The sequence below is a fragment of the Ammospiza caudacuta genome, chromosome 23 (genome assembly GCF_027887145.1).
Source record: "Ammospiza caudacuta isolate bAmmCau1 chromosome 23, bAmmCau1.pri, whole genome shotgun sequence".
Taxonomy (NCBI): domain Eukaryota; kingdom Metazoa; phylum Chordata; class Aves; order Passeriformes; family Passerellidae; genus Ammospiza; species Ammospiza caudacuta.
This window is the reverse complement of record NC_080615.1, coordinates 7,390,821-7,406,524: the sequence shown is the minus strand read 5'-3', so window position 1 is coordinate 7,406,524 and position 15,704 is coordinate 7,390,821. Positions and strand designations below refer to the sequence as shown.

Below are 15,704 nucleotides of genomic sequence, written 5' to 3'. Positions count from 1 at the left end.
CCCCAAGGAGCCCTGAGGGAAGCAGCAAGGATGCACTTTATCAGAGCAGGGAGCAGAGCCGTGGGTGCTCCTGGCTGCAGGAATGCCATGGGGGAACGCGTCCGGATAATCAGGAGGAGTGTGATGGAGGAGAGCAGGCTTCTTCCCCCACAGCTCCTCTCCTGCCCCTGCCCTCCCTTGTGATGCACTTCGAGTGGACGAGGGTGGGATTCAAACTGCGGCTCTGGCTCCCTGGGAGCGCCAGCTGAGCCTCAACCCACCACAAACTGCTGCAGCCCCTTTGGCCCATGGCCGTGTCAGGCTCTGCCTCTCACGGGGGCTCTGATGGCAGGCAGGCAGGCAGGGACATGGCCACTCACCTCCATGCATGTCCAGGCCACCTCTGTCACACGCACAAGAAGAGCAAACGCTTCATCACCTGGCTGGGGTCTGCTGGAGGGGAGGCTGGGCTAGAACAGGGAGGGGATGGGGCTTCTCCCAGGGTGTCACCCCTCTCCCAAATCAGGCAATAAAACAGTGTTTCCTTCTCACTCTGTGTGTGTGTGTGGACACCGTTTGTCCTGTCCCCCTGCCCTGGGCTCTGTGTGTGTCCCTGCCATGCTGGGCCCTGTGATTTTCCAGATTTTGCTGTGTCAGGACACCAGGCTGGACAATGTGGGCACGTGTGATCCAGGGGGGCACCACGCAGAGAAGGGCAGGCATTGAAACTCACATTTCCACACAACCACAGGTGTGAGCTACCTTCCTACCAAAATAAGGGGCAGGTACCAGCTCAGAGACCGAGGGAGTCTCCTGGCACAGCTCTGTTGTGCCAGCTGCTCCGGGGGCATTTGCCCAGGTGGTTCTGCCTTGCTGGGAGGGGGCTGTGAGGCAGGAGCAGGGCACTGCTGCCCACAGCTGCAGCCTGGCAGGAACCAGGCAGGGTGGAGGCGAGGCCCTGGGCTCTCCAGGCTGGGCTGCACACGCAGGTAAGTGCCCCGCAGGGCCGGGGTGCCAGGTGCCAGCTTGCTGCTCACCCAGAGGGTGCCAGGAGCTGTCGGGCAGGAGGAGATGTTCTGCTTTGTGTCGGTGTTTCCGAGATGCCAGCTGTACTTGTTGGATTTCACACATCAATAAAACTTATATTTATAGTGTACTGCCCGCACGTCTCCTTTCCTGAGAGCCTCGAGGGCACACGGGTGATGGGGAGCATTGAATTTGGGGTCTAAATAAATACACAGGTGGGACCTCCTCAGTCTCAGCACCCCTGGGTGGGCTGGCATCTCTCAGGACAGCATCCAGGGGCTGTGTGTGGCCTCGGTGACACAGCTGTCACTCGCTGGGTGGCCAGAGCGGCTCTGCCGGCAGCCAGAGGGCAGGTACAGGTTACAGGTGTGCGTGTTTGTGGTGTTCACCAGGCACAGCCTCCCCCAGCTCCTTCCCCCGCCGGGGAGGGATCCTCTCCGCAGCAGAACGCGTCCTGCAGGCTCGGGTTGCACGGCCGGGCAGCAGCTGGGGATGCAGAGCCGCCAGATGTGTCCGGAGGACATCCCCGCCTGGCTGCACATCTGGTAAGAGCGCGGCTCCCGCAGTCCTGCCCGTGTTTGGGAGGCCGCGGGGAGTGCGGGTGATCCTGCAGCCTCCTGACACCGTCTCATCCTTCTCGGGGGGCTGGCAGTGCTCTCTGCGGGTGATCCTGGCAGTGCCCGGTGCAGGTTCCTGCCAGGCTCCAGCCTCTCTCCAATCGTGCTCGGGGAGCTGCCAGAGCCCAGTGCGGTGTTCCGGGTGCTCCTGCTGCCTCCAGCCGCTCTCCAACCGTGCTCTGGAGCTGGCAGTGATGGGTGAGGGTTCCTGCTGGCTCCAGCCGCTCTCCAACCGTGCTCTGGAGCTGGCAGTGATGGGTGAGGGTTCCTGCTGGCTCCAGCCGCTCTCCAATCGTGCTCCGGAGCTGGCAGTGATGGGTGAGGGTTCCTGCTGGCTCCAGCCGCTCTCCAATCGTGCTCTGGAGCTGGCAGAGCCCGGTGCCGGTGTTCCTGCCAGGCTCCAATCGTGCTCTGGAGCTGGCAGTGATGGGTGCGGGTGTTCCTGCTGGCTCCAGCCGCTCTCCAATCATGCTCCGGAGCTGGCAGCGGCGGAGCGGGGCGGGACAGGGCAGGATGGCGTTGCAGGAAGTTCTGCCTGCGGAGCTGCCGCCCCCGCAGCGGAGCCGTGCCCGGGACAGGCGGATGGGCAGCTCGGGGCTGCGCTCCGTGAGCCCGGCTGATCGAGCACGGGCAGATCCCGGCTGCAACCCTGCAGGACGAGGTAACCCCTGGCTCGCTCGGGGCCAGCCCCGGGCTCCGGTCCTGCCCGGCCACGGCCTCGCCGTGCAGCGAGGAGGGCACGGGGGCCACCAGGACACGGGGGTCCCCAGGGGGGTCCCTGAAGGGCTCAGCAGCAGGAGGGAAGCTCGGGGCCCTCCGCTCGGGCCAGGGGCTGGGAGCCGGGCATGGGACAGCCCGGGGTTGTTTTTTGCAGGGGCACCGAGGTCGGGACACCTGTGCTCAAGGTCAGCCCCTCTGCCCCTGCCCCTGTGCCTCAGTTTCTCCACCTGGATCACATAAAAAGGGGCTGTAAACAGCGTGGGTTGTGCGAGGTGTGAGTGAGTGAGTGAGTGAGTGAGTGAGTGAGTGAGTGGAGTTGTCACTCTGTTCGTCCCGTCCTCTCGGCTGGGGTTTGATTATGTCTTCCCCCCCCCCCCCCCCCGTGCCTCAGTTTCCCGGGATGCTGGGGGCTGTGAGCACCGCCCGGGCTCCTGAAGGATCGCCCTGCTGAGCCCTGCTGGGGCGGGAGCCTGAGTCAGCGCCAGCACAGCCGGTTCTGCCGGGCTGGACCACGCTGGGGCAGGTAAGGCTGGGCAGGGCTCTGTGCACCCCATCCCACAGCCCCCGCGCTCTGCTGAGCCCCCGGGGCCCCTCACCCGCCTCTCACCCCCTGTGTTTCAGGTGCAGGATGTCCCGGGCCATGCAGTGCCAGGGCTGCCTGCCCTGGGGCAGATGGGCACGGCTGCCTTGGTGCCTGGCAGGGACAAGGGGGACCCGCAGCGTGTCCGTGTGCGCTGCTGCCGTGCCAGGTGAGCTGGGCTCTGTGCTCGGGCACTCAGCCCTGTGTCCCCTGGCTGGGCAGGGGTGTGGGGTTACCCTGCTGGGATGGAGGGGTCCGTCCCTGACCATGCGCATTCCTCCTCCCCAGCAGGTGGTGCCGGCAGGAATTTCCTCAGGAGGATCCTTGGCACAAGCAGCATCTCCTTGCCCAGGTACAGCGTCACACGGCTGGGGCTCTTTGTCACAGCACAGCTGGCTGAGCTGGCTGCTCTGGCACCTTGCACACTGCTTTGCTGCCAAACAAACACCCAGACCCTCTGACTCCAGCCCACCTCCCCTGCCTCTGCACGGGTTTTTTGGGAACGCACAGTCCATGGCTTGCTGACCTGCCTTCACCTCCCAGCCGTGCCCCTGCCCTGGCCCCACGCTCTGCCATGGTGTGGGGGAAGGAAGGGCTGAGCTGGCTCCTCTCAGCACTTCCCACAGCCTCGCTGGTGTTCTGCCCACCCTGCCCCAGGTGGGGTTTGGAGCTGCTCCCTGTGACTCTCCCTCCTCCTGCAGGGGCTGTGTTCGCTACCAGGGAGACTCCCAGGAGAACTCTGCCCAGCCCAGCTCCTCTCACCATGCTCAGTCCCAGCTGAGGAAAGTGGCCTTTTCTGGTGAGTTTGCAGCTCTGGTTTGGAGGGAGGGTCCTACACAGCAGGGTGGGGGCAGCTGCTGTCCTAGGCAGTGTGGTAGGGTTCCCATAACTGGGTGCTGTCCCCTCTCTGCAGTGTCTTGGGGCAGGCAACCTCCCCAGTACCCTGCTATTGCACAACCCTTGTCATGTCCAGCACCTTCCTCCCTGCAGGTGCCATCAAGAAGCACCAGAAGAGCCTGTCTGCGTGGTTCAGCCACCAGCCCAATGAGGAGAGGCAGTTTGGCCCTTCCTTCTCTCTGGATGCCGTCCACGTGGACCCAGTGATCCGGGAGAGCTCCCTTGAGGAGATTCTGAAGCCCTCCCCTGGTTTAACCATCCAGAACCAGCTCCAGCAGCCCTCCAGGAAGGTTATCAGCCTGCACAGCCTGTTTGACATGGACGCCTGTGGGCGGCAGGTGAAGAACGTGGTGCTCTACGGCACCGTGGGCACGGGCAAGAGCACCCTCATCAAGAAGATGGTGGTGGACTGGTGCCACGGCCGCCTGCCCCGCTTCCAGCTGGTCATCCCCTTCTCCTGCGAGGACCTGTCCCACAGCCATGCCCACGTGTCCCTGCGGCGCCTCGTCACCAAGAAGTACCAGCACCTCCGGGACGTGGTGCCCGTGCTGGAGGCTTCCAACCTCAGCGTGCTCTTCATCCTCAACGGCCTGGAGCGCCTCAACCTGGACTTCCGCCTGGCTGGCACGGAGCTGTGCTGTGACCCCAACGAGCCCGTGCCTCCCTCTGCCATCGTGGTCAACCTGCTGCGGAAATACCTCCTGCCCGAGGTGGGTGCTGCCCTGCTCTGTGCTGGGGGCAGGTTGGGGGTGAGCCCTGAGGTGTCACAGGGCTGTTGTGGTCATTAATCGCTGTCCAGCTTGGCTGGGGACAAGCAGGCAGCCTCTGCTCCTGGAGGGACTTGCTAAGGTGGGCTCGTGTCACTGGTGGGGTCTTTGGGAGGAGCTGGTAAGCTAATGAAGGCTGTGATCTTCCAGATTTTATTTATGTCTTTGAGGTCTTGTGTGGTGGTGTTCACAGGGGTCTGAGGATGAAGGAAGAGACAAGGATCTGACTCCATGTTTCAGAAGGCTTGATTTATTATTTTATGATACATATTATATTAAAACTATACTAAAAGAATAGAAGAAAGGATTTCATCAGAAGGCTGGCTAAGAATAGAAAAAGAAAGAATGATAACAAAGGTTTGTGGCTCAGACAGAGAGTTGGAGCCAGCTGACTGTAACTGGCCATTAATTAGAAACAACCACATGAGACCAATCCCAGATGCACCTGTTGCATTCCACAGCAGCAGATAACCATTGTTTACATTTTGTTCCTGAGGCCTCTCAGTTTCTCAGGAGAAAAAATCCTAAGGAAAGGATTTTTCATAAACCACATCTGTGACAGCCTGGTAAGGTAATGAAGGCTGTGATCTTCCAGACTTTATGTCTAGGAGGGAATGGGGAAAGTTCTTCTCTCCCCTCTGCCTGGGCCAGGTTTGATCCAGCGCCTTTGTGAACCCCACCCTGTTGACAGGGTGACCCTTGTGCACCCCGCAGTGGTGCTGAGGGGCCCCAGGCTCATCCAGCCCTGTGTCCCCAGGCCAGCATCATTGTCACCACACGCCCCTCGGCCGTGCGCCGCATCCCCGGCAAGTACGTGGGGCGCTACGCCGAGATCTGCGGCTTCTCCGACACCAACCTGCAGAAGCTCTACTTCCAGATGCGCCTCAGCCAGCCCGGCTGCTCCGGGGAGGAGAGCCAGGAGCACCGCTCAGCGGAGCAGGAGAACCTGGTGGAGATGCTGTCGAGGAACTTGGAGCGCCACAACCAAATAACGGCTGCCTGCTTCTTGCCGTCCTACTGCTGGCTGGTGTGCACCACCCTGCACTTCCTCTACTTCACCAGGACGGTTCCTCCCAGCCAGACCCTCACTGGTATCTACACCAGCTTCCTGAGGCTCAACTTCAGCGGGGAGGTGCTGGACAGCAGCGACCCCACCCACATCTCCATGATGAAGTACGTGGCCAAGACAGTGGGCAAGCTGGCCTACGAGGGGGTGATGTCCCGCAAGACCTGCTTCTCAGAGGAGGACCTGCGGCAGTGCTTCGAGGTGGAGATGAAGACTGAAAGCGAGCTCAACCTCCTGGAGGTTTTCCGCAGCGATGTGTTCCGTTTCTTCCTGAGCCCGTGCGTGCAGCCGGGCAAGGAGCACACCTTTGTCTTCACCATCCCCGCCATGCAGGAGTACCTGGCAGCCCTGTACGTGGTGCTGGGCGAGAAGAAGACCCTGGTGCAGAGAGTGGGGAAGGAGCTGTCAGAGGTCCTGGGAAAGGTGAGTGAAGATGTTGCCGTGGTTGTGAACATCATCTCCAAGGTGCTGCCGCTGCGCTTCCTCCCCGTGCTCTTCAACCTGCTCAAGATCTTCCCTCGCTACTTCTCGCGGGTGGGTGGCAAGGACAGGGACACCATTGCCCACACCATGGCCGAGGAGCTGTTCAAAGAGGAGGATTACTACAATGATGATGTCCTGGACCAGATCAACTCCAGCATCCTGGGCGTGGAGGGCCCCATGCGCCACCCCGATGAGGCCCCGGATGATGAGGTCTTTGAGCTCTTCCCCATTTTCATGGGCGGGATCCTGTCCCGCCGCAACCGCGCCATCCTGGAGCAGCTGGGCTGCTCCATCAAGAACCTGGCAGCCTTCGAGATCGCCAAGGCCATGAAGAAGACGGTGATCAGGAAGGGCCGCCGGGGCCTGCCCCCCTCGGAGCTCATGGACTACCTGTTCTTCCTGCACGAGTTCCAGAACGAGCGCTTCACGGCCGAGGCCATCCTCTCCCTGCGTGCCGTCAACCTCTCGTCCGTCAAGATGACCCCTCTCAAGTGCTCCGTGCTGGCGTCTGTCATGAGCACCACGAGTCACGAGGTGGAGGAGCTGAACCTGACCTCGTGCAACCTGGACAGCGGCAGCTTGAGGACCCTCTTCCCCGTCCTGCTGCGATGCAAAGCTCTCCAGTGAGTACCACCTCCTCCTGCTCAAAAATCGGGTTTTTTCTCACCTCTGCCCATCACAGGGATGCTTTAGGAGCCCAAGTATGGAAAACTGAGGCGAGGGCATGTTTATCCCAGTGTATTCCTAGGGAACTACAGCTTCCAACATGCAACACTCCTTGAGCAGCCTTTCTAGGGCACTGCATGCTGGGATTTGCAGTCCCAGCTCGCACTCCCACAGGAATTTTTGGGAAGTTCCCTGCAGCTGGTACGGGCTGGGCGGGCTGCCAGCTGTCCTGGCAGACCCGAGTCCCTACGCGAAGTTACCCGGCATCCCCGTGTCATTCGCCCTGTGAGGAGTATGCAGTCCCAGAGGTGGGAGTCTGGGCTGTGCAGATGTTCCCACAGACGTTCCAGAACGTTTGTGGAGCTGCAGGTCTTCCTGCCGCCCAGGTGGTGGCGAGACGTGCTCAGCACAGATGGATCGGGTTGTGCAGCTGGGCTGTGCCGCACTTCCTGCCTCCAGATGCTCAGGAGGGCTTGATGGAGCCCTGATCCCTCCTCTGACCTTCATCCACCTCCTGAAGACTCCGCCATCCCCTTCCCCTTGCCCCGCTCCTGCTGGCACTGGCTCTGCTGGCTCATGCTCGGGTGCGGTGTCACCGCGCTCCCTTTGGGAGAGGAAACCTGGAGTGGCCTAGTTTGGGGAGCCCAGGGAGGATGGTGATGGGCAAAACGGAGCGGGCAGGGCTGCCAGGCTCCCAGGTAACAGCCATTTTGTTCTTCTCACCCCCGTGCCTTGCTCTGCACCAGTCTGCAGCTCAACAGCCTGGGCTCCGACGCCTGCAAGGAGATCCGTGACCTGCTCCTGCATGACAAGTGTGCGGTGAGCAGCCTGCGGTGAGTACGGCCCCCGCCCTGCATGACACTGCCACTGCTGTCCCCCCACGTGCCTGGGCACTCCCTGAGCTCCGTGTCCCACAGGCTGGCCAACAACCCCGTGGGCGAGCAGGGCGCTCGCTACCTGGCCGAGGCGCTGGCCGGCAACCGCTCTCTGACACAGCTGTCCCTGCTGCACACCTCGCTGGGGGACCCCGGCGCCGAGGCCATCGCCGAACACCTGGCCCAGAACCAGCACCTGCAGGAGCTCAACCTGGGCTACAACTCCCTGACGGACGCGGCGGCGCTGCGCGTGGTGGAGGTGGCCAAGAGGCACGAGACGCTGGACAAAGTGCAGTGAGTCCGCTCTGCTGCATCCCTGCCCTTTTACCCGCCCAGCATCCCTGCCCTGTGTGCCCCTGTCCTTCCCCTCAGCCCTCACCAGTGCCTCCTGCTGCTTTCCCAGTCTCTACTTCAACGACATCAGCGAGGATGGCAAGAGGGCCCTCGACTCCCTGCGCATGGACCGGGACGGCGTCAGGGCTCTGGTTTTCCTCACGGCGGGCACCGACGTCTCCGATTACTGGTCCCACATCCTGAACGTGGTGCAGAGGAACCTGCCCTTCTGGGACCGCGAGCGGGTCCGGCAGCACCTCGCCCTCCTCCTGCAGGACCTGGAGAGCAGCCGCAGCCAGACTGCCAACCCCTGGAGGAAAGCCAAATTCCTGCGAGTCGAGAGCGAGGTCAAGAAAATGCTGGGGGAACTGCAGGATGGGAGCCTCTGACCTGCTGCCCATCCACCAGCCAGGGTGGGGCAGTGGAGTGTGCCCAGCAGCACGTTCCCTGCGCCCTCACCCACCTGGAGATGCTGGGTGGATGGTGCTGTCAAGGGTGCTGGGTGTGTGGGGCTCAGCCTCATCTGCACGCGAGGCTCGAGTGTGGGAATGGCACAGAAACCAGGTCAGGAGCAAATGGGACTTGTTCTTCTGGGCCTGTGGAAAGCCAGCCCCTGCAGCCTGGCCAGAGTGCTGGCAGGGAGCAGGATCGGGGCTTGTCTGTGAAGCTTTTGGGAGCATTAAAGTGCACCTCTCTATTTCCACTGAAGCACACTAGTACCAAGACTTGATCTCCTCTTGGGGCCCTTCCTGGGGAGGAATTGGAGCAGCTGGAGTGCAGGGTTCTGCCTTTCCCCATCTCCCAGCACTGGCGTGGAGCAGCCCACCTCTGCTCCAGTGCTGAACCAGTCATTCTCCCCTCTCTGTGTGTCCCCTGGGAAGCCACCAGGAGCTGTCCCCAAGCTGGGTGTCCTGGGGTGCTGGTCCCTGCTCCCAGCTCTGGCTGGGAGGGCAGGGGAAGCTCAGGGCTGTTTAACCATTAAACCTGGGGCGTCTTGGGAGAGGCGGGGACACTTCCCTGCCACTTCACCCTGTACCTTGCTCCCTCTGGCAATCCCTGCAGCCATGAAGCAAACAAAAGGTATGTGCCTGCCGGGGAATCCTCCGCAGACCCTTCCCCACACACACAGGCCCTGCTGCCAGGTGGAGCAAGGCACTGTCAGGGCCCAGGCAGCCTGTGGAAGGAGCCAGAGGCGTGCAGGGAAATGTCACCTTGTGGGGATGCTGGGGAGGCATCCCCTCTCCCTGGGTTTTTGGGGGTCCTTGTGCCCAAAGAGGTGTGGAGGGGTTTTATGGGGGGGGTGTGTGCCAGGGAAGGTCTCTGTTTCTTTCTCCTGGCTCCAGCAGCTCCCTGGGGTCCTGGTGAACCTTCTCAGCCCTCACTGCAGAGCCCTGTAACCCCCAGGACTGGCCCCATCTGTTGGGCCCTGCTTTGCCCATGGGACCTGAGCAGCTCATCCTGCCGTTGGGAAGGCAGGAGGACAGTGTGACAGGGCCAAGGAACAACCTGTGCTGAGAGACAGAGGGGCCTGGGGGCTGTGTGGGCTTGGCAAACCCCCTCACATGGATGGCAGGCTCAGCCTGGGAGTGCTTGAGCGTGGGGTCTGCTCCCAGCCCACCCCCTCCTGTGCTGACCTCTCCTCTCCCCCTGCAGGGCTCGAGGGAGACAAGATGTCCATCATGTAAGTGCTGATCTCCCCTTGACCAGGGGCTTTCTGGGGCTCAGGAGAGACGTGGGGAATGGTCCAAGAGGAAAATCCCCTCTGGCTTTCCCCAAGGAAAAGGAGGCACAGGACCCAGTTGGCCCTTTATGGAGGAACAAGCTCCCCAAAGCTGGGGGAGGCAGGGGCATGGCCACCCTGCACTAACGTGGCCTCTCCTGCCCTTTATCATTTCAGAAAATTTGAATTTAACCCCAAAGTTGGGATCGACAACCCAGCCTTGACCCTGACTGAGGACACGGGTAAATACATGCCCTCATCTCCCAGGGTGTCCTTGTGTCTGCAGGGGCTGTGACACCTGGGTGTCCTTGTATCTGCACAGGGCTGTGACACCTGGGTGTCCTTGTATCTGCACAGGGCTGTGACACCTGGGTGTCCCTGTCTGTGCACGGGGCTGTGACACCTGTGTGTCCCTGTGTCTGTGCACAGGGCTGTGACACCTGTGTGTCCCTGTGTCTGTGCACGGGGCTGTGACACCTGTGTGTCCCTGTGTCTGTGCACGGGGCTGTGACACCTGTGTGTCCCTGTGTCTGTGCACAGGGCTGTGACACCTGGGTGTCCTTGTGTCTGTGCACAGGGCTGTGACACCTGTGTGTCCCTGTGTCTGTGTAGGGGGCTGTGACCCCTGTGTGTCCCTGTGTCTGTGCACGGGGCTGTGACACCTGTGTGTCCCTGTGTCTGTGCACGGGGCTGTGACACCTGGGTGTCCTTGTATCTGCACAGGGCTGTGACACCTGGGTGTCCCTGTCTGTGCACGGGGCTGTGACACCTGTGTGTCCCTGTGTCTGTGCACAGGGCTGTGACACCTGTGTGTCCCTGTGTCTGTGCACGGGGCTGTGACACCTGTGTGTCCCTGTGTCTGTGTAGGGGGCTGTGACACCTGGGTGTCCCTGTCTGTGCACAGGGCTGTGACACCTGTGTGTCCCTGTGTCTGTGCACGGGGCTGTGACACCTGGGTGTCCCTGTGTCTGTGCACGGGGCTGTGACACCTGGGTGTCCCTGTCTGTGCACGGGGCTGTGACACCTGGGTGTCCTTGTGTCTGTGCACGGGGCTGTGACACCTGAGTGTCCCGGTCCCTGCACAGGGCTGTGGTACCTGGGCACTGCTGGGGTCCTGAGCTCTCTGTCCCACTGGGGACCTGTGGGAGGTGACCACAGGAGGGATGAGCAGCTCCTCAGCCCAGGATGGGGTGCAGAACTTGTGTGAGGATCCCTGCAGGGCCCTGCTCACGGGCTGTGCCCCCCCACAGACGGTGAGGGCGTGGGGGAGCCCCGCTTCTACCTGCTGACCAAGGAGAGCACCGAGACCTTCGGCTTCTGCCTGCACGAGGAGCTGGGCTGCCAGGGCCACGTCATCCGGCAGATCGAGCTGGGGGGGGTGGCCCAGCGCAGGGGGCTGCAGGACGGGGACCGCCTGCTCCAGGTCAATGGCCACTTCGTGGACCACATGGACCACCTCAGGGTAAGCTGGGAGCATCCCATGGCAACGCTGGGTCCCTGGGATCCCTGATTCCTGATCCCCGGTTCCCATGGGAATGCCTGATTCCTGATCCCTGATTCCCATGGGAACACCTGGGTCCCTGGGATCCCTGATTCCTGATCCCCATGGGAACCCCTGGATTCCTGATTCCCATGGAAATGCCTGGGATCCCTGATTCCTGATCCCTGATCCCCATGGGAACACCTGGGATCCCTAATTCCTGATCCCTGATTCCTGATCCCTGATTTCCATGGGAATGCCTGGGATTCCTGATTCCTGATCCCTGATTCCCATGGGAATGCCTGGGATCCCTGATTCCTGATCCCTGATTCCTGATCCCTGATTTCCATGGGAATGCCTGGGATTCCTGATTCCTGATCCCTGATTCCCATGGGAATAGCTGGGATCCCTGATTCCTGATCCCTGATTCCTGATCCCTGATTTCCATGGGAATACCTGCATCCTTGGGATCCCTGATCCCTGATTCCCATGGGAATGCCTGGGATCCCTGATTCCTGATCCCCATGGGAATGCCTGGGATTCCTGATCCCTGATTCCCATGGGAATAGCTGGGATCCCTGACTCCTGATCCCTGATCCCCATGGGAACACCTGGGATCCCTAATTCCTGATCCCTGATTTCCATGGGAATGCCTGGGATCCCTGATTCCTGATCCCTGATTCCCATGGGAATGCCTGGGATTCCTGATCCCTGATTCCCATGGGAATAGCTGGGATCCCTGATTCCTGATCCCTGATTCCTGATCCCTGATTTCCATGGGAATACCTGCATCCTTGGGATCCCTGATCCCTGATTCCCATGGAAATGCCTGGGATCCCTGATTCCTGATCCCTGATTCCCATGGGAACACCTGGATCCCTGATTCCTGATTCCCATGGGAATCCCTGAGTCCCTGGGATCCCTGATTCCTGATCCCCATGGGAACCCCTGGATTCCTGATTCCCATGGAAATGCCTGGGATCCCTGATTCCTGATCCCTGATTCCCATGGGAACACCTAGGATCCCTGATTCCCCAATTCCCATGGGAATCCCTGGGTCCTGCCCAGCCAGGGGCACAGAGGATGCCTGGCTCAGCTGTTTGCACTTGAAGCATTTCACTTTCTTTGCGTTGTTTTAGCATTTTCTTACATTGTAAGATTGTTTTAGTGATATGACAGAATTTGATGTTCTACAGGTGAAGAATTTCCCTGATCATTCCACATCAGCACTTGATTGAGGTTTTGATTGGCAACAGATAACCTCTCAAGTGTTTGTTCTTTCCTCTGCATGGGCCCAGCAGATGAAATTACATACACTTTTTAATTTAATTAAAATAAAAAAGGTGATATGTGGTGATATGTCACAGATATGTTTTAAAAAATTCTTTCCTTAGGATTTTTTCTCCTGAGAAGCTGGGAGGCCTCAGGAACAAAATGCAAACAATGGTTATCTGCTGCTGTGGAATGCAACAGGTGCATCTGTGATTGGTCTCATGTGGTTGTTTCTAATTAATGGCCAATCACAGTCAGCTGGCTTGGACTCTCAGTCAGACACAAGCTTTTGTTATTCATTTCATTCTTCTTCTTGCTTGCTAGCCTTCTCATGAAATACTTTCTTCTATTCTTTTAGTATAGTTTTAATATACTATATATCATAAAATAATAAATCAAGCCTTCTGAAACATGGAGTCAACATTCTCCTCTCTCCCCTCACCCTGGGACCCCTGCAAACACCACCACATGCACAAGCCCTGCTGACCCCAGGGACCCCACCCCATCACAGGGTGCCTGCTCAGGGTTCCTGGGTCCTTCCAGGTGGTGCAGAAGATCAAGGCCAGTGGGAACCAGGTCCTGCTGGCAGTGCTGGATGGTGATTCCTACGAAGCAGCCAAAGCCCTGGGCAGGGACCTGTCCCAGATGCTGCCCGAGGACATCCGCCCACGCCTCTGCCACGTCACCAGGGACAAAAGCGGCTTTGGCTTCAGCGTGTCGTGTCCAGAAGGTAAAACGAGATGCTGCCACCACGAGCCTCCCCGTTGTAGCACCTCACTCACCCCAAGGTGCCCCTTCTGCTCCTCCTGCAGGCACCAAGGGCACCTTCCAGCTGTCGGTGCTGCAGGACGGGCCAGCGGACAGAGCAGGGGTGCCACCGGGCTGCTGGCTGCTGGAGCTCAACGGGGACAGCGTCAAGAGCTACTCCCACACCCAGCTCACCAGAAAGGTGCCTGCTCCTGCCATGGGGGGCGAGGGATGGGGCTGAGAATGTCACTGAGAATGTCACTGAGAATGTCACCTGTGCTTCCCATCCAGCTCAAGCAGAGCGGCAACAAGGTGACGCTGCTGGTGGCATCCAGCGCCGTGGAGGAGTTCTACCGCCTGCGGGGCCTGCGGGTCACGGCTGCCCTGGCTGACACCTCCAGGCTGCCCTTCAAGGTCCGGGAGCTGCACCTGGTGAAGGGTCCTGCTGGCTATGGCTTCCTGCTCAAGGAGGATGACTGCAGCTCGGGAGGAGTAGGTGAGAGGGGCGGTTTTTACCTGAGCGAGGCATTTCTGAGGGTTGGGAAGAGCTGACAGCTCTGTGCCTGCAATGGGACCTGTCCCCACCTGCACCTGGTGAAGGGTCCTGCTGCCTACGGCTTCCTGCTCAAGGAGGATGACTGCAGCTCGGGAGGAGTAGGTGAGAGGGCTGAGAAGGGCAGTTTGTACTTGAGCAAGGCGTTTCTGAGGGTTGGGAAGAGCTGACAGCTCTGTGCCTGCAATGGGACCTGTCCCCACCCTGAGAAGGGCAGTTTGTATGTGAGAAAGGCGTTTCTGAGGGTTGGGAAGAGCTGACAGCTCTATACCCTGTCCCCACCTGCACACGGGGGTCAGCAGAGCCAGTTCCTCTCTGTGAGCCTCTGCGCCCTCCCTGTGCTGTGGCAGGCCAGTTCCTGTGGGATGTGGATGTGGGGCTGCCAGCAGAGCAGGCGGGGATGAGGGAAGGGGACCGAGTGCTGGCCGTGAACGGGGAGAGCATCGAGGGGCTGGACCACGAGCAGACGGTGCACAGGATCCGCGCCCGGGAGGATCAGGTGACGCTGCTGGTCATCGACCCCGCTGGGGACGAGTTCTACCACTCGGTGGGTCCTGGGGACACGCTCCTGCTCTGGCTGGGGAGCCCTGGGGTGCTGTGGGGCTGTACAATGGAATGGGTGTCCCCCACAGGGGCTGTGTGTCCATCCCTCTCCTGCTCTTCCAGATCGGGCTGTCCCCCCTGCAGTTCTTTGAGGACAGCGACCCCGCCTCAGGCTCCTGCACGCCCTCCCTGCCCTCTCGCAGTGGCTCCCCTGCACCCTGTGACGTTGAGGTGGCACCCAAGGGACCTGTGTCCTGGCTGATGGCTGCTGCCAACAGCATAGAGATCATACAGGTAACTGCTCAGGGCAGTGCTCGCAGCCTGGCAGGGCTCTGAGTGCTGCCACCTTCCTATTCCACCCATCCCAACATTTCCTGGCACCTGTGGTGCTGCCAGGAGGAGGCTGTGCGCTCCCCTGGCCACAGGGCCAGGCAGAATGACCCCTCCAACCTGCGTCCCTGCAGAGCCAGCGCCAGGAGGAGCACACAAAGCTGTGCCAGGCATTCTAACAGCCCAGGAGCCTCTGGACAGGCTCTTCCACACAGCACCTCCACCCAGGCCATGGGCAGCCCTCGGGCTCAGCACTGCTCAGCATGGACCCTGCACACGCAGCTCCTGTGTCTCCATGCCTGGCTCACAGCATGACCCTCCCAGGGACTCGTCTCTGCCCACCCAGGCTGCCTCAGAGCTTGTACCAACCACACTGGCAGCTCCTCCTGCCCTGACCACAGAGCTGTGTCTTCACCTGCCCAGCTACCTCCAGGGATTGCTCAGGACATTGCAATGAAGCCCTTGCCCAGCTCCAGGCTCTGGAGTTCCCAGAAGAGCTGGAGTGCTGCCCTCTGCACTGTGACCCAGGGGACTCGAGGGTTGGCTCAGATCTGCACGTGCATGGACATCTCTCCTGTGCTGCTCCTCTCCCTGAACCTGTGGGCACTGAGTGTCCAGCAGCCAGCACCACCCTGCTCCTGCACCACCCTTTTGGGGTGATTAAAGGACAAATCCACTGCTGTTTGTGTGGGTGATGTTGTGGGCAGCACATCCCAGGGCCAGATCCATCCTCTCTTCCCAAGCCTGGAGTTGGGCAGTGGATGGGGGGAGCTCTCCAGGTGTGCTGCTGGGAGGGTGGGGGCTGAGAGCCCCTGGGCATTGCACCTGCAGGAACTGACAGCAAACTCCTGCAGGCATCCATTGTGCTCCACAGCAAGGGCTGTTCCTGAGGGTTCCCTTGCAGGTGACACATCCCTTCCTGCCCATTGTCACCAGGGTGGTGACAATGCTGGGGCAGGGGGCCCGGGGGGGGATCCCAGAGGGGAAATTTCACCTCTCTGCCAAGCGTGGGAGAGTGAAAACGAGCACAGAGTTTTGCATGTGGCCAAG

At 60.5% G+C, this 15,704-nt stretch overlaps 2 protein-coding genes across 2 annotated transcripts; both read left to right on the top strand.

Annotated features, from left to right (window-relative positions):
• The first annotated feature begins 2,731 nt into the window (after positions 1–2,731).
• Positions 2,732–11,146, top strand: NLRX1 (NLR family member X1). Its single transcript, XM_058819064.1, has 12 exons — positions 2,732–2,865; positions 2,964–3,091; positions 3,211–3,274; positions 3,624–3,721; positions 3,913–4,529; positions 5,344–6,758; positions 7,548–7,634; positions 7,719–7,970; positions 8,080–8,356; positions 9,663–9,690; positions 9,907–9,971; positions 10,980–11,146. Coding segments are annotated over exons 2-11 (2,961 nt in total). The 5' UTR covers positions 2,732–2,865; positions 2,964–2,970; the 3' UTR covers positions 9,909–9,971; positions 10,980–11,146.
• NHERF4 (NHERF family PDZ scaffold protein 4) lies at positions 9,074–15,179 on the top strand. The gene is made up of 10 exons (XM_058819065.1): positions 9,074–9,089; positions 9,663–9,690; positions 9,907–9,971; positions 10,980–11,191; positions 13,025–13,211; positions 13,294–13,430; positions 13,520–13,724; positions 14,132–14,328; positions 14,448–14,618; positions 14,789–15,179. Exons 1-10 carry the CDS (start codon positions 9,074–9,076, stop codon positions 14,831–14,833), a joined length of 1,263 nt encoding a protein of 420 aa, XP_058675048.1. The 3' UTR covers positions 14,834–15,179.
• The last annotated feature ends 525 nt before the right edge of the window (positions 15,180–15,704 follow it).

Bases quoted from the DNA above. Each gene is read 5' to 3' on its own strand.
- NHERF4 (XM_058819065.1), top strand. The intron at 9,691-9,906 runs GTAAGTGCTGAT...TTATCATTTCAG, and splicing joins GGAGACAAGATGTCCATCAT to AAAATTTGAATTTAACCCCA. The intron at 14,619-14,788 runs GTAACTGCTCAG...GCGTCCCTGCAG, and splicing joins ACAGCATAGAGATCATACAG to AGCCAGCGCCAGGAGGAGCA.
- NLRX1 (XM_058819064.1), top strand. From the start codon at position 2,971: ATGTCCCGGGCCATGCAGTGCCAGGGCTGCCTGCCCTGGGGCAGATGG. The intron at 3,275-3,623 runs GTACAGCGTCAC...CTCCTCCTGCAG, and splicing joins AGCAGCATCTCCTTGCCCAG to GGGCTGTGTTCGCTACCAGG. The intron at 7,635-7,718 runs GTGAGTACGGCC...CGTGTCCCACAG, and splicing joins TGTGCGGTGAGCAGCCTGCG to GCTGGCCAACAACCCCGTGG.